We start from the raw sequence: 20,371 nt of genomic DNA on the forward strand, positions 1-20,371 counted from the left end.
GCACCCGTATACTTTCAAAATGGCGTCTTTACCGACACGAGCAAGACCATCGAAATCATATACTTTGGACGAAGTGTTAGCTATTTTAGATGATGACAACAATAAAGAAGAGCCAGACAGTGAACCAGAAGGGATGTCAAGTTGTGAAATGAGTGAATTAGACCATTAGCTGCTAAATTATCTGGAAATGTCCGAAGAATTTAGCAGCTGATGGTCTAATTCACTCTATTCACAACTGGGTGCCAAGTTTTGTCATTCGAGGGTGACATAAACTGCTTTGAAGTTTGGCACAGTGATGAATATCATAAACAGTTGATAATTGAAAAGCAACTAACAAATGTAAAACTATAAGAAATTGTAAATGTACATATTTAGCTAATAGTATTCCATATTGTCAGATTCATCTATTTTACGCCACAGTGACATGTGTTCTTAAAAAGTGTCCTGTGCCAGTTCTGGTTATTGAATAAGGATAAGAGCTTAAAATAAAGTGCACTACATGTCAATTTAACTTTTTGCTTTTAAATGTTTGGGATTCACTACTATTTTCTATGTTCTAGCCCTGTTTTATTGAAAATACGCGTCACGGAATATGCTAATTAGGTGTATATTTGCATATATTTGCATAATTCTATTAATTTATTTTTTTAATCTAATTTACCAAATATTAAATCCCAGTTGTCATGGATTAAAAAAAGTTGAGTATGACCAATTGTGATTCAATATTTTATTTATTATTGATGTTTGAAACAAGATATCCATTTTTTAGCAATTTTGCCTCGGACAGGAAAGAGTTATGCTGGATTTTACAACGGCTTTTAGCCAATCACAATCAAGGATTTGAACACTAAATTACTAAATTATACTAAATTACTAACAACCCCCCAGTTGGAATTCTCAGCAACAAAGAGATTTTGATGACAGAATTTAGTTTGATAGACTGAAATTCTGAAATAGAATGAAATTCTGGAAAAAGCAGCACAGAATCTCAACTCTTCCACAAGCTGCTTAAATACATTGTCTACCAAATTATTTAAATCTGTTTTTCTCTATTTAGCAGCAGTATATATATTATAAATATGTCATTCCTGTCTGGCACATATCCCTGAAGAAGCTGTAAAAGTCCATACTCAAAAATAATAATCTTGTTTCCATATTAAAAAATTATCGGCCCATATCCAATCTACCATTTGTTGGCAAAATCAATGAAAAAGTTGTTTTTGATCAACTCTAACTGTAATCTAACTGCAACCTCAAAATGGCTTTTTTGATAACTTGCTAATCAATGGTAATTGCAGCCCTCATTAAGGTTTAAATGACAATACACCTTAAGACCAATACAGGCATCATCACAAACATCAATTATAGTGTTACTGGACCTTAGTTCAGCCTTTGACACTGTTGATCATTATATATTACAACACAGACTGGAAAACTGGGTTGGATTTTCAGGTATGGTTATCAAGTGGCTCAGATCAAGTGGCTCGTACGTACAAGACAGTAGTTTCTTTGTTGCCTTTGGAAACTATACCTCAACACACCAACATCCTTGACCTATGGTGTCTCTCAGGGGACACTCCTGGGGCCTTATTCAACCTGTATATGCTCCCACCTGGACACCCTTTATATGCTTCTGCCCGGTCAAGTCATTAAAGACCATCCAATGTATTATCATAGCTATGCTGATGACACCCACATTTACTTAGCCCTCTCACCTAATGGCTGTGGTCCCCTAGAAAAAGTTTTTTTTACGTTAAGAGGGTCAATTAAGCAGTTGGTAAAGAGAAAAGAAAAGTTTGAAAAGCAATACAAAGGGCATTTCATGCACTGTTATTATATAACCTGGGAAAAGTAAGGAGATATTTAGGATCGCTAATCATCTGGACACAAAAGGAGTTTAGTTATTGCCTCACAAAAAGAGGCAATTCCTTAAGCATATTTTTACCATCTCAAAAACATAGCCAGACTTACAGGCCGCATGTTCAATGAAACTCATTCATGCCTTTAGCTCCAGCAGGGTTGACTACTGCAATAGTGTTTTCACATTCATAAAAAGACCATCAAACAGCTTCAGCTTATACAAAATGCAGATGCCAGAGTTTCAACAAAATCAAAAAGAACTGACCACATTTGTTCAATACTTAAGTCCTCACACTGGCTTCCAGTAATTGTCTTTAAAGCATTGCTGCTTCTTGTGTGTTTGTGTGTGTGTGTGTGTGTGTGTGTGAGAGAACTGATAAAAGTTTGTAAGCCTATCAGACCTGTCACCCTGTCAAAGACTCTTCCCAATGTGATGTACAAGCACACTTATATATGATTTCTACTTTGTATATTTATTTTCACATGATTATATTTGTTGTGTTGTCATGTAATCGCGGGTCTGAGTTGAAACACTATAACAAAAACTTTTAGTTTGACGCGTGAAGAGGCGTCATGCCAGGTCAACCGAGGTCATAGGTCGATCTCAGAAGGGGATTTAAACCTGTCCGGAAGTATCATGAGAGAGATGATGCCTTGGAGACGTGTTTATGGAAGATGGAGACGGTCGGCGTTTTTGCCACCTGCTCAAGAGAGTTTCAGACGGAGACGTTCAGCATTGTGGGCCACAGGCTTTTGAAACACACTGAGCCTGCGGCATTTGTTTGCCAACGGTTTTTCCTTCAGCACAGGCGGACCGTCGGAAGTTTTGTTAAATCACACAGACCGTAAGAGCAATATTCCACGACGGTCGGATTTATGGATGCCAGTTTACCACACGGATTAATGAGCTGCCTGTTTTTTTTGGTGGACATAATTTCATACTGGACAATGGACAATGGCACATTTGTTGGTCTGTATGTTACTTGATGCGAGACAATTTGTTCACGTACTTTTTGTGATGGTTGTGAAATAAGAAACTATTGAAATGAACTATTGAGTTTGAGATTTTGTTTGACGGCAAATCACACATGATGAACACGTGACATATACATAACACCAAAGTATTTGGATCCTGTAACTTGTCGCTTGTCTTGTGGATCCAAATAAAAGCAATCAAATGTGTGTGTTTACGTAGTCTATGAATATTGACTATATTGCTCATCATACCTCACACATCAGAAAACAACGATGTCTCAGACTGATTTTATGCATGTCAGTGTGCATACGCATGTCAATGTGAATAAGAGTGTACTGTGGTAGCAAACATACTCTCATCTGTGCACACACACACGCCGTAGTTCAGCAGCAGGTGCTTATGGGACAGCTGACTCATCATGCTGGCAGCCTCGAAGAAGGACTACAGAAGGAAACGGCCCAAAATAGAGGTTATACACGAGACACTCACATTCACTAGGTTTAACTGTTCTCACATACATGTACAATTAAGCAATAAGCCCCAAGAGGCCGTGCTTTGCGCTGATTTTAGAACAGGTAGGGGAGTTGTTAGGCACGACGCCAAGCGGAGCACGGACTCGCGGGGCTTATTGCTTTTCTAAACCTGTTACTACACATAATTGATATGGTTTCATAAATAAAGACAATTCAATTTAAGAAACAATAATTTAATGATAAACCGTCATTCTTCCGCCACTAAAAATTATAGTTCCTAAATAAATCGTTGCCACGCAACCCTTGAAGCAACGCAACAGCCAGATGGAACACTGGGTATGAAATGCGCTATATGAATGCCTTGCCATTCGCTGCGCAGTAATATGGAATGTAATCAGGTCAAATTGTAAGGTAATGCTGGATTTTACAACGGCTTTTAGCCAATCACAATCAAGGATTTGAACAATCAGGTTTAGAATCACATATAAGAGGTGCTAGGAATAAAGCCCTGGCTAGGAGGAGGGTGTGTGGTGTTGGGGTGGGGGCTCTGGCTAGGAGGCGGGTGGTTTATGTGGTGATGGAATAAAGCCCTGGCTAGGAGGAGGGTGTATGTGGTGTTGGGATGGGGGGTCTGGCTAGGAGGAGGGTGGTGTATGTGGTGATGGAATAAAGCTCTGGCTAGGAGGATGGTGGTGTATGTGGTTTTGGGGTGGGGGCTCTGGCTAGGAGGAGGGTGTATGTGGTGATAGGGTGGGGGCTCTGCAGAATACTGCACCTCTGAGTAGTTGCGGTGAGTCTTTTCCAGAATCTTCATGATCACCACCATCTCGTGGACCTCTCCATAGTCACCTAACTCTTTTCGCATGCCACGAAATATTTTGGTGAATGTTCCTTGGCCGAGACTCTCGTTCTGGTATTTATAAAGAAAAACAAAATGCAATAATTGTCAAAATGTAAAAATGCAAAAGTCAATGTTTACTGATGCTCTAAGGAAGTAGTGAAAATCATTGGATGCTTCTGCAAAGGAAGCATTCTGTATAGTAAGCAATGTTACAAGGACAAAATAACATACATAAAATACATAATGCATAAAACATACAATTTCCAGATCCTCCTTGCGTATCTTGTGGAAAACCATCTGGCTGATACTGTGTTTGAAGAGTGAGGGTGACAGAGGCACATCCAATCCCTGGTTACTTCTACACACCAGCAGATTAGTTTTATCTAGATTAAAACAAATCAAACAACCACATGAGAGACATAATAGAAATGATCTACTAAGCCCAAATGGATGGCCTCATCTGAGATACTGTGTTGGCCCTCTGACCTTGGCTCCTAGGTGGGCAGCTTTTGGTGAACTGGAAAATGTGTCCGTCAGAGCGCAGCGCCTCCTTGTGGTAGCGGTGCAGGAGCTCACGCAGGCTCCCGAAACTGCGTTTGGCACCACTCAAGTTGTACTCTCCAGAGAGCATCTTCACAATTTGACAGTGTTTGTACTCCGCCACACCATCATACTGACCCACACAGACAAACAGGAAGAAAGTAGTCAAAGTAAAGAGATGCAGATGGTACCCTTATTAGACTCTCTGTTTCAAACGTAACGCTGTGAGGATTCAGAGTAGATTTGGAGGTTATGAAACAATCTGCAGAAGGCATTTAGCGGCCCTTGTCGGTGACTTCATTGTCAGTAGGAATTGTGTGCTGAATATTTACAAGTAATTGAAACTATAAGTATGAGCTATTCTTTCTGAGAGACTGAAGACAATGCCTGGATGAGGTAGTGAGGACTTATCCCCACTATGAAGGAGAGGAAGCGGTGGTGAGGACTTACCCCCACTGTGAAGGAGAGGAAGAACTTGTTGTAATCCTTGGGGCTGCAGCGCAAGATGTACATGCCTTTGTGGTTGCCACAGCGACTTAGCCTGTTGATTGCAAACTCCATCCTAGGTTGTGAGGGAGAGGCAGATTTATGACATGCCATCATCTAATGACCCTATTCGCATTAAAGAAAAAGAGGAGGAATACAGGAGCCACACATAAGACAATTTACTCACGAGATAGGGCCATGGCAATAGCTCTGGATGGCCTCCAATGCCCTAGGGGGCGCCACTTCTTTACACAGGTAGTGATTGGCATCTGCAATCAACCTGTAGTAGCCATCTACGAGGGACACAAAAGACAAAGCCTCTTCGAGAGAGTTAAACTCCAGCTCCTGAGAATGAAAGACAAAAACACCATACAAGAGATTAAACACTTATATTAGTTATTTGGCGAATACAATACAATAATAACGTTATGAGTTAAGATGAGAAAAACAAGTGCAAATGATTAGCTACTTAATGTAACCAACTTTGTATGACCTAGTTAAGATATCTTCCCATTATTAAAAGGTAGGGTAGGCAATGTATTCCAGAAGCAATTTTTGTTATATTTCTTGAAATTGTCTTTGCACTTTGACGATAATGAATAAATGAAATTATCTGAAAATAAAAAGAAGAAAAATCCATCATCTGTGGCAGTCGCTGGGGTGTAAAAAGCCTGTCCAATCATTTAATTTGGCCCGAGTGAAAGGACTGGATGGCCTACCTGCCTACAAGTGCGCACTCTGCCCATGCACTTATCGCACGTGACTAGTGTCTTTCACAAGGCTAGGCAGACATTTAGTTAATGCTAGCGAGCTAATCACACAAGAATGGCTATGTCCAGTTTCGAGGACAGAAGGCTACAACCAAAAAGAGCAACATTAATATAATACATAGTTAACATAGCTAATATCTCAGTTAAAATAAAACAAATAATAACAAAATTGTAGGCTGGTTGGCTGAATAAAAATGAACCATATTATTGTAGTTATAAATGTAAATCTCTTAATTTATATGTAAAAAAATAACACAAAAGCAAGTCACAGAAATGTTAACGCAAACAACAAAAGCAAAGAAAAGGCCTATACCTTACAGGCCTCACAGATATTCTCTTTTTATTCAGAGCAAATTGAAAATCTTTCATTCTTTGCTTACTTTGAAAAAATAATTCAGTTAAAAAGAAATGTTGCCAAGTTGATGCTGTTTGATGATGCTTTGGTTCACAGTGTATTGTCACTTTGGTTTCGGTGTATTTTCATATATTTGGTATAGGCTACATTCTCATATTTTGACTTTTTACCAAGATGATAAGGATTGCTTTTGTTGTGCAGGTTTTTTACATAGTTGAAGTGATATGAACCTAATAGGCTACTACAAAAGAATGTCCATTAAATATTGCACTAAATAAAATGGAGCTGTGTCTGTGTTGAGTTTAGGAGTACTACATGTCATGCTATACTTTGAGGAAGTGATAGATCAGATAAGGTGCTGAAGTTGCATCTGAAGCAGGAGATGGGTAGTGTGTAGGCTAGCATTTCAACAGATGGTAGGCCTATGTGTATCTGTCTTAGAATACACTCACAAACTAAAATGCTGGCTAGTGCCTTTCATTGCCTTAAAGAATTAGCTTGTTACATTAAATGTGTTGATGTTGTAGGCTCGAAGATGTGCATGTGTGGATAAAATAACTTGCAAGCTTGTGAATGTAACTAAGCCCTGTGTCAGGAGTATGTTGGATACTGTTCTTCTTGAGGGGATGTTGATAGGGAATAGTGCTCTTATAGTTAATAGATAAGTATGACAGTTAGAAGACTTTGACCTAGTATGTCTGCCTTGCAGTCTTGTAAACCAAGTCTGGGCTACACTGTCTACAGTCAAGTCCAACTGGCTAGATGAACAGCATATCAGTTGGCAGATACAGGGAACCAATGGAATGAGATTAGCAGTAAAATGTTTTAAGCGGACTGGGGACCAGAGGTTTGACAGTACACACACTCTGTGTGCTGTTAAACTTCTGCAGACTTACACAGAATAGTCAGTAAAGAACTACTATAATTTCGTTTTGAAAGAACAAATATGTGTCCAAAGAAAGCTGTAAGGATGGAAGCCATAAGAAGAGAAACATTGAATATTCCTACCAGAGTTTGGTTATCCTGACGGTTTATGGTTACTATACGACTTTCATGGAACCCATCTTTGCTTGCCTGCTTGACACTGATGTCAATGAGCCCCGGGAAATCACAGTATGTTTGAAACTCCTGAAACCGGAAAAAGGAGATATGAGAGGAAAAAACAGATGTACATACCTTAGATTAATTTATTCAATTCAATTCAATTTTATTAGTATAGCGCCATAACAATACAATTGCCTCTAGGCGCTTAACAGAGCCCAGAGCCTTATGAAACCTGAATGAAAATAAACACATGATGCATTTGTCTGATTACTTTAAACACTTATTGATAGTATTAGCATAGAAACTTGAGGTCAATCAGCATACTACACCACCTACATATTGCACAATATAATATCACATATTAACCTAATATCACCATTATAAGTGACATTTCCTAATGGAGGTAACAATATTTGCTGAGGGGAAATATTGTGTAAGAAGGTTTTGTGTAAGATAAGTAAATTGTGTTCAGGAACATGAGTGAACTCAAACTGAGATAACTTCCTTTTGTCGACTGAGACATAACCTTTTTACCTCAACATCAAACTACAAACATTACTTTCTAAAACCTTGATATCATTTGAGCCATTTTAAATGACACTGCCAAATACCTTTCACGATGACTTCACAAACTGTCCAGTCAACACAATCTTGTGTAGCGTACTGCATGGCAGCATTATCATGGGACAGACAGTAACACTGTGTGAAAGGTACCTGCTCCATGACTGGTTTTGTTTTGTTTGTGTTTTTATTTTATGTTTGATGTTTTATCGCAAAAATTGCCTGCAATATTCATCATGGGCAATGAAGTTGAGCAAAGAAAAGTACCTGTTCCTCATTGCTACCCTTGTCCTGGGACCACTGGATGCCGTGATTAGCGGTCACAACAATGGTGACATCTCCTGCTTTGTGCTCGTGGACATGAAACTGCTCAGAGAAGGCAGCAGGCTGAAGGCTCTCTAGGTTCACCAGATACTTGAGCTTCAGGTCACGGGCCGCGGCCTTGCACTCGCTGAACTGCTGGATGAATCTTTTAAAGCGGTATCTGATTCGCTTGCGTGTCACAAAATGGTAGTCCTGAATGTGAGCACGCATATCCTTGGGCAAAAAGGATTTGTAGCTATGGGAAAAGGAAGGAAAGAAGGAAGGAAGGAAGTTAAAAAGCGTGCAGAAAAAATGGAAGTTGTGGGGACATTCAGCCGTACAAGTAGTGTCTGCGCAAAAAGGGCCATAGAAGTTTGCACCAGGATTGATGTGTTTGTTACCATGAGATCCTTTGTAAATAAATCTCTGAAATACAAATTACATACAAAATCCAAATCCAAACTTTACCCTTTAAACTGTTTTTATGCTTATTAGAAGCATGCTTTTGAGACCTTACTTCCCATAATATGCACACATAACTGGATAGAAAACATGGGAAAAATGGCTATTGCTAAATCTCAAAAGCGGTACATAGAGATTTAGCAAACAGGTCTCAGAGACGTATTGCAACAGAAATATGAAGGCCTATATCAGAATCACATTTATAGTCAACATATTATGTATTAAAATACTCTATTGATTTCATTCTGACAAACTAATATGCATAATACTGCTACAAATGGATTAGTCTGCTCATACACCCACCACAAATGTAATTTGACTGTTCACACTGAAATAGCAAAGGACACACAGCTGAATGATATGTTTAAAACTTGAGTCAACTCTGCCAACTGTAATTGAGTTATTTATTATTATTATTTAAGGCAGGATGTACAACCTGTATGGGCCATGGTTAGAATATTGACACACAGGTATGAAACATGACTACTTTACTGATGATACCTTCCCTCCATCCACTTGACGTCCTGTGTCATACCACCCAGGTTCAGAGCTGTTATCTGCTCTACCCAAGGTTCAGAGCTACTCCTCTCATAAAGACCTACGTTCATCCATTTTTACCCTTACCTGTTGTCATTATAAATGTCCACAGGAGACTGGCCCTTCTCCTTAGCCAGTCTCATCATATCCAGCACAGCCATCCCCAGACACTCCTCTTGAGCTTCATGACTGACTGGAATGCTGAACCAGCCATTCAGAAAGTCACACCTCCACTGAGGAACCAAGGAAAGAGAATGACAATCAGAGTAACACGAGTCATCACTTTTCAACTAATGTTCCTTGTGCCAACATGCATCATGTATAAGTGTAGAGCAAATAAGCTAAACAGTTTGTATGTTGTGGTTCAAAACCAAGACAAATGAACAGGATGATTCAAGATACTCTCTTTGAAGACAATATCAAAAGTCCCTATGGTTTCTGAGACTTCTGAGAGAATGCTGGGCAGGTTCTGCAGATACTGAGGGTGCATTTACATCAAAAGATTATACAGGCTTTCTTTCTATTACACAATTTAAAACTGCTCTTTAAACCCATCCTTTTATTTTAGTTTAATTCTTTTTTTGTTTTTTTACTACGTATAACGGCATTTACAGCATTTTTATTTAAAATCCTGATTTACCTAATATCTGAGCTATGCGCTGTTGCTAATTACAGGTGCATCTCAATAAATTAGAATATTATCAAAAAGTTGATTTATTTCAGTAATTCTATTTTTTTTACATAGGTTCATTACACACAGACTGATATATTTCAAGTGATTATTTATTTTAAATTTGATGATTATAACCGACAGCTAATGAAAACCCCAAATTCAGTATCTCAGAAAATTAGAATATTACTTAAGACCAATAGAAAAAAGGATTTTTAACACAGAAATGTTGGACTAGTGAAAAGTATGAACATGTACAGCACTCAATACTTGGTCTGGGCTCCCTTTGCATGAATTACTGCAGCAATGCGGCGTCGCATGAAGGCAATCAGTCTGTGGCACTACTGAGGTGTTATGGAAAACCATGTTGCTCTGATAGTGGCCTTCAGCTCTTCTGCGTTGTTGGGTCTATTGTCTTGCATCTTCCTTTTCACAGTACCCTATAGAATCTATGGGTTTTAGGTCAGGCAAGTTTGCTGGCCAATCAAGCACAGGGATACAATGGTCCTTACACCAGGTACTGGGACCTTTGGAAGTGGGTGCAGGCGCCAAGTCCTGATGGAAAATGAAATCCGCATCTCCATAGGATGGTCAGCAGAGGGAAGCATGAAGGCTCTAAAACAGACGGCTGTGCTGACCTTGGACCTGAGAAAACACAATGGACTAACACCAGCAAATGACATGGCACCCCAAACCATCATTCACTGTGGAAACTTTACACTGGACCTCAAGCAACTTGGATCCTGTGCCTCTCCTCTCTTCCTCCAGACTCTGGGACCTTGATTTCTAAATTAAATGCAAAATTTGCTTTCATCTGAAAAGAGAACTTTGGACCACTGACCAACTGTGCAGTCCTTTTTGTCCATAACCCAGGTGAGACGCCTCTGACGTCTCCGGTTCAAGAGTGGCTTGACACAGTAATGCGACAGTTGAAGCCCATGTCCTGGATACGTCTGTGTGTGTAGGCTCTTGAAGCACTGACTCCAGCTGCAGTCCACTCCTTGTGAATCTCCCTTGAATGGGCTTTGTTTCACAATCCTCTCAAGGCTGCGGTTATCCCTGTTGCGTGTGCACCTTTTTCTACCACATTTTTTCCTTCCATTCAACTTCCCATTAATGTGCTTGGATACAGCACTCTGTGAACAGCCAGCTTCTTTAGCAATGACCTTTTGTGTCTTACCCTCCTTGTGCAGGGTGTCAATGATCGTCTTCTGGGCAAATGTCAAGTCAGCAGTCTTCCCCATGATTGTGTAGCCTACTGAACTAGACTGAGAGACCATTTAAAGGCTCAGGAAGCCTTTGCCAGTGTTTTGAGTTAATTAGATGATTAGAGTGTGACACCATGAGTCTTCAATACTGAACTTTTTCACAATATTCTAATTTTCTGAGATACTGAATTTGGAGTTTTCATTAGCTGTCGGTTATAATCATCAAATTTTAAAAAAAATAATCACTTGAAATATATCAGTCTGTGTGTAATGTACCTATATAAAAAAATGAGTTTCGCTTTTTGAATAGAATTACTGAAATAAATCAACTTTTTGATGATATTCTAATTTATTGAGATGCACCTGTATATGTTTTTATCGTTGACTATTGTATGTTTTATTGATGTAATGTGATGTAAGATGACCTTGCGTGTTCTCAAAGAATATCACCATAATGCTGAAGAGGGCACATGTTCAGTCCCCCCTGACAGAATAGTAGGCTAACTGACTCAAGACTTCGGAAGAGTTTATCTATTTACTGAACTAATGCACATAATGCCATCACCGTAGTTACGCTGGAAAATCCCTACAGAAGAAGGCATGTTAGGCATGTTGCCACCACTTTCAAGGCATCAGTATGCTGTCCAAATCACAACACTGTTTTCGGTCACTGCATTCAGAGCACCTTCTAGTCCCATCTTCCCTCTCTGACACAGATAGATGACCTCACCTGAGCAAATAGATAAGCCATGACGGCATCATCTAACACAGGGGTTTCAGAGCCTTTAGTCACTCCATAGCGATGGGCACTGCCAGTTCCATTGCTGTGCCAGCCAGGGAAATAAAACCTGTAATAGTGGAGAGGAAAGAAGGGAGAAAGAAGAATACAGTAAGATAGAAGGTAGCTAAATAAGAATTATACTCCTATAGCATTAGCATCCAGTCAGTGCTGTCAGCAGTAAGTGCTGCCCGCACGCTGTGAGAGGGAGCCCACGTAGAGTAGACACCTGTTCCCAAAGATGCTCAATCAGTTACAAAATTGGGGAATTTTTAGGGTCAAGACACCTTCAAATGTTCATTCATGAACAATGTGTGCAGTGGACATAATCCTGCCTAAACAGACCAGTGTAATCAAGGAATACCATTATCCTGCTCAAAGTGACCAGAGTAATCAGGGAATACCATTATCCTGCTCAAATAGATCAGAGTAATCAGGGAATACCATTATCCTGCTCAAATAGATCAGTGTAATCAGGGAATACCATTATCCTGCTCAAAGAGACCAGAGTAATCAGGGAATACCATTATCCTGCTCAAAGAGATCAGTGTAATCAGGGAATACAATTGCCATGATGACATGACTGGTTTGCAACAACGCTTAGGCAGGTCCAAATGTATGCCTGAATGCAGGGTCTCTACACAGCACATTACCTAGAGCATCACACCCACTCTTCCCATATGTCTACAATCACATTTCAGCAGACAATATTTGCCAGTGTGAATGACTGATCTCCATAAAACTTTGTTTAAATTGATGCAATATAAACAATTTATGAAGAAATCATCCACAGGGGGCGCTATAACAACCCAGAAAGCATTTTCCCCTGTAGCTTTTGGCAACATCATCATGGCAGAGCTCCCATTTAATAATACTTAAGTGTAGGGATGCACCGATCCGATTTTTGTATCGGTACCGATATTGAAGACATTTTTAGATCGGGTATCGGTGACAATTTAAAAAAAACACATTTTTTTTTTTATGTTTATGGGTAGTGTATTATGAGTGCACGTTGCTATTAGTAGCGATTAGCATGCTAAGCGGAGATTTAGTTGATTCGCTGTAATAAAGATGGGTTCATCCTGTTAAGATTTCGACTGGATGAGCTATTAATGAGATTATGTTGCCTTGTGTAATATCCACAATTATATGTATCGAGTATTATTAGTTGTGTAATTGTTATCTTGTAGCAATAACTCATGTTAAAGTAATTCAGTGCAGTGCTAATTAGTCCCCATTCTCATTGCAGACACAGACATATGTAGGATCACATGCATCTTCATGTAATGGAAATTGATGAATGCACATTAAAGGGAGATAAAGAATACTGCTTTGGTAATCGTGGGTCTTTTAACAGACTAGAACCAGCAAATACATTAACAGCATGACATCAATGGTTTTGGGGAAAAGTGTAGCAGGGCAAGACTGACCCCAGGCCAGGGTGAAACCAGTGCTCTACTCACACTTGACTTGATTGAACACATACCTAGACCCAGTTAATATGTCTGGCGTTTGAACTTCGACTTCGATTTAGAGGTTATGGCCAGACCTCAGTTATGGTCACCTGTTTTTATTGGTTTATATTTTCATATATGGGTGTTTGTTACTAGGGATGCACCAATCCGCTTTTTTCACCTCCGATACCGATACCGATATCTGAGGTTTAGTATCGGCCGATACTGATATAAAAAAAAAACTGCGCGAAATGATACAAACGGTAAGTTTCATTGGGATCATGAGACTTGACTTAAACATTTCTTTCCTATTTAACCCCCCCCCCCCAAATAAACAGATATAAATGTACTGAATTACTTATTTATTTAATAATTTTGCACCAGTAAAACAATCTTAATCATATAAATATAGTGTGAGTGGTTCAGTCAGTGCAATTAGGAATTCAAAATACAATGTAAAACTAAATAAATAATAAAATAATAAATAGCTCCAGATAGCAGATCCTTTCACCCACTCCATTTTGTAAACACTGTAAGCTCTGCACGGCGTGTTGCTTGTGTATGACGTCACTCACAGCGCACAGCATAGAATTACACTGAATAGATCAGCCAATAGATAGATAAACTTGTATTTATCCCGTAAGGGAAATTGAATTATCAAAGCAGCAAGGTACACTGCAAAAATGCTTTTCTAACCTAGTGTTATTACTCTTATATTGAGATGAAAAAATCTAGTTGGTCTTGTTTCTAGCTAAATTGTACTTACCTAGTGCTGTCTTGGTAAGGTTATTTTTGCCTGTTTCAAGCAAATATTACTTATTTTAAGAAATCTTAACAAGCCAAATTTGCTTAACGCACTGGCAGCCAAATTTGCTTGTTTTAAGCAGATTTTTCATGATACATACTATAAGCTGGCCAACACCATGAGTTAGCTCTCTGTGCCGTTTGTTCGTGCTTGGTTGCCGTGTTCTGCAGCCGTAAGTTAACGTTAACTAAACTGACACACTAGTATCTAGCTAACGTTAACTACTAGCAACCAAGCACAAACAAACTGCACGGAGAGCTAAGAAGATAGTTAGCTAGCACCACCGAAGTGCGCAGAGCTCAAGCTACACAACACACTGAACAAACGTTAAATTAATGTAACCAACGTTACTTATTGTCCCCGTCACGAGAGACAATGGGGTGCGTTTCTATCTCCATTCTCAAACGCACCCCATTGTCTCGTATTTAACGTTTGTTCAGTGTGTTGTGGAGCTTGAGCTCTGCGCACTTCGGTGGTGCTAGCTAACTATCTTCTTAGCTCTCTGTGCAGTTTGTTCGTGCTTGGTTGCTAGTAGTTAACTACTAGCGGATAGACAGCTGTGTCAGTTTAGACTGCAGAACACGGCAACCAAGCACGAACAAACAGCACTGAGAGCTAACTCATGCTGTGATCATTTTTACTGTGCCTCTAGATAAACATAAAATGCATTGTTGGACTTTTGCTGTGCAAAATGGTGCTCAATAAAGTATATTATTAGGATTTTTTGGGGTATTTATTTGAGATACATTATGGTTTTAATCGAGCAACAGAAAAATAATCGTTAGACTAATCGTCCAATTAGTCGTTAGATTAGTCGACTGATAAAATAATCACCAGATTAATCGTTTAGAAAATAATCGTTTACCCCCAGCCCTAAGGAATAGGATTCAAGTATAAACATTAAAAAAAAAAATATATATATTTTTTTTATGGATCGGCCCATTGTCACCGATACCCGATCTAGACATTACTTCAATATCGGTACCGATACCGATACAAATATCGGATCGGTGCATCCCTATTTGTTACGTTTATTATATCTAAATAGATATGAGATGTTTTGATTTTGGATGAAAAGAACTTTCAGTTTGTGGTCTCATCATCTTGTTTTCCAATCAATAACTCACTAAGAGTGTATATTTTGATAGTGAGACTCTTGAAGGTAGCATTTGCCTAACTCACGTCATAACCAGAAGACCTACTAATGATAGATTATTATCTTATTAGTGATCTGTTAATGTACCTTAAAGTTAGGGAAACAAATATTTACACTATATAACCTTTGTAGTGTGCATGACTGTCCAAGTTGGGCATACTGTAATACATGTGCCAAATTTGTTTAGTTTTCAATTGTCACAAATGCGTCAAATACAAGAACATACACTATTGTGAATACACTAAAAATGAATCAAATGCCAGAAGAATCCTGCTCCTTCGATGTTTGGGCCCTAATAATAAACAGGTGCAGGGCCTATTGTTTCCAGCAGCACTGCATCAGAAGCAGCTGGCAAGAATTTGGCAGTTATTTATCTTTAATTTCAAAATGTACTGTTATAAAATAAGGCATGTATACAGTCATGCCTTATCAACAATCAAGATTAATCCATATTTGTGAACCTAGTTGGTGAATCCATTTTGAAATAGTGACACTTTCATAGGACAAACGCTTTCACTGTGGCGTAATGTATTTTTTTACCAAGTGCGTTACGCTTTATTTTGATTTATCACTTACTGATATGTAGATTTTATTATTATAATTAGTTTGATCTATTATTTATCTATTATTATATTATTCCAAATAAAATGTTCTGAGAACACCTACAGCCCAAATGTCTTACTATTTGCTCTAGTCTCATAAAGTCCTAAAACATAAAATTGAACATACAAAAAAACATCATCCAAATAATCCAGAAAATAACGTTAAACATGATTTGTTTATATAACTGTGTTAACCTTGAGGCTGTACATTACTGTTAACACGACCCCCATGATGGGACAGGGCAGGGCGAACGTGCCTCATTTTTCAGATGTGTGTAATGTATAGGTGAGGCAACAAAGCTTTGTTTACAAAGGACGATTTATTAGAAAGGCTTATTATTACCACTTCACCACAGATATGCTTGAACAGCAGCTCAATATGAATGCCTAAGAGTGATTTTAAGAAGTTGTAAAAGGCGAATGAAATGGCTAGCCAGTGGTTATGGTTGAGGCATTCACACCATACTTGGGGGATAGTGCTTGAAGCCCCTCCCCTATGGTCATGTAGGGGGTGGGTCTGGGAAACATGACACCAATGTTGAGGCTTGAGGCCAATGTTGAGGCCAATGTTGAGGTGGTTGTGATGTATTCTATTGTATCATAGTTCATTAACCAGTGAAGATTTGGGTTGTGATGTATTCTTTTGTGTGATAGTTCATTATCAGTGAAGATTTGGGTTGTGATGTATTCTTTTGTGTGATAGTTCATTATCAGCGTAGATTTGGCTGCATTGTTTTATAGGAGACACAGTAAACAACCCTTTGCCCCTAGAGGATATGACCAAAAACTGAACAAATTGGCAGGCCACAGAATATAGAGGAAGAGGATGTGTGCTGGAGATAGTCATGACACTACCTACCTTATCCTGAAGAGCAGCTTTTCACTGGCTGAGTCATCCACTTCAAAGATGTGATTGGGTGAGAACCACATCCTGTCACTCTCTCTCATGAGTCCAAAAAGGTTGCAGTACATTGGGCTCACACCTACGGCAAGAGAGAGATCAAATATGACAGATCACCAAAAACAGAAAGAACCATGGAATTACAATAAAAAAGATCAGAAAGATGAAGAACACAAAGGAAAAGACTAACAAAGTCACAAATTAACTATAATCACTTTGTAATTCAACAATTGAATTCCAATGATAAATGAAACATTAAATCAAAAAGATATAGGTTTCAAGACTTAAGACACATAAAAGTCTTGCCAGGTTGTATGCAATCTTTTAATTTGAGGTTTCACAGGCCAAGTCTCCATACTATTACCAGTGAAATAAAGGATTTCAGAGACCGTATATTCCCAGACACCGATATCATCTTTTTAAGAGATAACAATAGTTAGTTCAATGCATTCCAGCGACAGCCTTGAATATTCAGGAAGCGTCTAAAAGCTCACATTTTAAAAGAGCATTATCCCTGCTAGATTATGTGTTAGACATACAGTGGGGAAAATAAGTATTTGAACCCCTTGCGATTTCACAAGTTTGGCCACTTGCAAAGAAATGTGTGATCTATAATTGTAATGGTAGGTGTATATTAACAGTGAGAAACAGAATATCAACAAAAAAATCCAGAAAAATGCATTTTATAACATTTGTGACTTTATTTGCATTTGATGCAAAAAATAAGTATTTGAACCCCCAAAACATGACTTAGTACTTGGTGGAATAACCCTTATTGGCAAACACAGACGTCAGACGTTTTTTGTAGTTGGTCACCAGGTTTACAAACATCTCAGGAGGAATTTTTGTCCACTCCTCTTTCCAGATCCTCTCCAAATCTTTAAGGTTGTGTTTTCAATGGGAGGGAATGAGGGAATGAGATTCAAGCCCAATATTCCATGTTACATGGCCCCATCCATAGTCCCCTTGATGCGGTGTAGTCGTCCTGTACCCTTGGCAGAGAAACAGCCCCAAAGCATAATGTTTCCACCTCCATGCTTGATGGTGGGTATGATGTACTCTTGGGGTCATATTCAGCATTGCCCCCCCTGTCAAACACGGCAAGTCGAGTTGATGCCAAAGAGCTTGATTTTGGTATCATCTGACCACATTCTGTCTCCCAATCCTCCCTAGAATCATTCAAGTGTGCAATGGTAAACTTCAGATGGCCCTGTACATGCGCTTCCTTGAGCAGAGGGACCTTGCGAGTGCTGCAGTACTTCAAAAAATTACGGCGTGGTGTGTTGCCAATGGTTTTCTTGGTGACTCCGGTCCCAGCTGCCTTGAGATCATTCACAAGCTCACCCTGTGTAGTTCTGGGGTTATTCTGCACCTTTCGAATGATCACTGATTCCGCACGAGGGGATATCTTGCATGGAGCCCCAGACCTAGAGTGGGTGACAGTTGTTTGGTGTTGCTTCCATTTATGAATAATCGCACCAATAGTTATCTGCTTCTCACCAAGCTGCTTGCCGGTGGTTTTGTAGCCCATTCCAGCCTTGTGCAGGTCTACAATCTTATCTCTGACGTCCTTGGACAGCTCTTTGGTCTTGCCCATGGTGGTGAGGTTGAAGGTGTGAAGTAAGATTCTTTGGACAGGTTTCTTTTATACAGGTCACCAGTTGAGATCAGGTATACCTTGTTAGACCTAATGAGGACTAATCTGTGTGCTTTTTGGGCACATAACTGGCCATTGGGAGCCAGAATTATTGCTGTTTGCTTGGGGGTTCAAATACTTATTTTTTGCATCAAATGCAAATAAAGTCATAAATCTTATAAAATGCAGTTTTCTGGATTTTTTTGTTGATATTCTGTTTCTCACTGTTAAAATACACCTACCATTTCAATTCTAGATCACACATTTCTTTGCAAGTGGTCAAACTTGCGAAGTCGGCAGGGGTTCAAATACTTATTTTCCCCACTGTATATTTTAAATATAATCATACTTTTTAATATGTGGTTTTATTGTTGCTGTTATTATCATTATGAGTACTATTATTATGGTGCTTACAAAGCATGCATGGTACTGTTATTGCTAGGCTTCTAACTAATGTAGTGCTTGCAATGCAAAGCAAGCAAGCAAAGCAAGAAACCTCTGGGTCATTATTGATGACCAACTGACCTTCACAGCCAACATCGCCTGTCTCCTGGTCGTGCCGCTTTGCACTATACAACACCCGCAAAATCAGGCCGTACCGAACCCAGTATGCCACCCAGCTGCTAGTGCAAACCTTGGTGAGTTCCCGCCTTGACAACTGCAACGCCCTCCTAACGGGCCTGCCGGCTTCCACTTCAGATGATCCAGAACGTGGCGGCGCGTCTGGTGTTCAACCAACCAAAGAGGGCACATGTCACCTTGCTACTCATTGAGCTCCACTGGCTGCCGGTAGCTGCCTGCATTAAGTTAAAGTCACTTATGCTTGCCTACAGAGTGCTTGCTTGTTCTGCTCCCACCTACCTAAATGCTCTTGTAAGGGCAAATGTTACACCCAGGACGCTGCGCTCATCTAGTGAGCGTCGTCTGGCACTGCCGCCTGTGCAGGCACGTCAATCAGAGAACCTCCTTTCCTTACTGGCACCTTGGCTTAACTTGCACTTAAGCAGCGACAGTCCCGCAGTTCTTTTTCTTTCTATGTCGTCATACTCAAAGTTTGTTTTCTTACTTGAGGTGTAGCCTGGGCCGGAGCGGCCTCGCTCAATACGGCTCAGGTAGAAATGAACCCAGTTGAGGAACCCAGGTGCTCTCGCCGGGATTCTCTGGGTGCAATGCCTCAGTATTTTTTCAGTTAAACCGCTACCCGGCAGGCTATGGCCATATTAGGGTGAATATGTTAACAGGCGAAAGAGGTAAGGTACTGTTTGGGCCGTGTGTAATATTCAGGCTCGGGTAATGGTTTAAGGCAGTGGGCTATCAGTACGGGCATTTCTCGCATTACAAACCGATGGTTAAACCCACTTGCGGATAATCCGGGAAAAAAGTTGAGTTTGCCTCTTCTATTTTGTACCATGTGTAATATTCACGCTCGGGTGATGATTTGAGGCAGTGGGCTATCAGTACGGGTGTCTCTCGCCTTACAAACCGATAGTTAAACCCACTTGTTGCGCGAGTTGGAAGTCCTCGCATGATAGTGTTCCTCTACTATTGGTGCTTTTTGTAGTGTTCCCGCTTGGATACGGCAGTAATGGGTGAAGAGGCATTGGGCTGTAAGTATAGGTGTTTTCGCCTTGCAACTGATAATAAGACCCACTTGTTGCGAGTTGGAAGTCCTCGCATAATAGTTTTTCTCTACTATTTGGGTCGTTGATAGTGTTCACGCTTGGATACGACAGTAATGGGTTAAGAGGCATTGGGCTGTCAGTATAGGTGTTTTCGCCTTACAAACTGATAATAAGACCCACTTGTTGCGCGAGTTGGAAGTTCCTCGCGTAATACATTGTTCTGTACCTTCGTGGTAAAAAGAACCGTATGTTGGTTCTCGTTCCCAAAAGACTGCGATTAGCATCATAGAACAACGGCGGATAATCCGACAGAAAGAAGGCGAGTTTTCCT

At 39.8% G+C, this 20,371-nt stretch overlaps 1 protein-coding gene across 3 annotated transcripts in view; it reads right to left on the reverse strand.

Annotated features, from left to right (window-relative positions):
• The window catches only part of jak2a (Janus kinase 2a), a 113,253-nt gene that overhangs the window by 37,523 nt on the left and 55,359 nt on the right, over positions 1-20,371 (reverse strand). For all 3 annotated transcript variants that reach the window (XM_080847049.1, XM_080847048.1, XM_080847047.1), the window contains exons 3-13: positions 16,741-16,864; positions 11,817-11,934; positions 9,296-9,441; positions 8,174-8,465; positions 7,310-7,429; positions 5,364-5,521; positions 5,141-5,252; positions 4,637-4,823; positions 4,409-4,533; positions 4,085-4,219; positions 3,190-3,277 (exon numbers count right to left, since the gene is read on the reverse strand). In XM_080847049.1, the coding sequence (XP_080703175.1) occupies positions 3,190-3,277; positions 4,085-4,219; positions 4,409-4,533; positions 4,637-4,823; positions 5,141-5,252; positions 5,364-5,521; positions 7,310-7,429; positions 8,174-8,465; positions 9,296-9,441; positions 11,817-11,934; positions 16,741-16,864 (1,605 nt within the window). The remainder of the gene's footprint in view (positions 1-3,189; positions 3,278-4,084; positions 4,220-4,408; positions 4,534-4,636; positions 4,824-5,140; positions 5,253-5,363; positions 5,522-7,309; positions 7,430-8,173; positions 8,466-9,295; positions 9,442-11,816; positions 11,935-16,740; positions 16,865-20,371) is intronic.

Source organism: Sprattus sprattus, assembly GCF_963457725.1.
Source record: "Sprattus sprattus genome assembly, chromosome: 11".
NCBI lineage: Eukaryota > Metazoa > Chordata > Actinopteri > Clupeiformes > Clupeidae > Sprattus > Sprattus sprattus.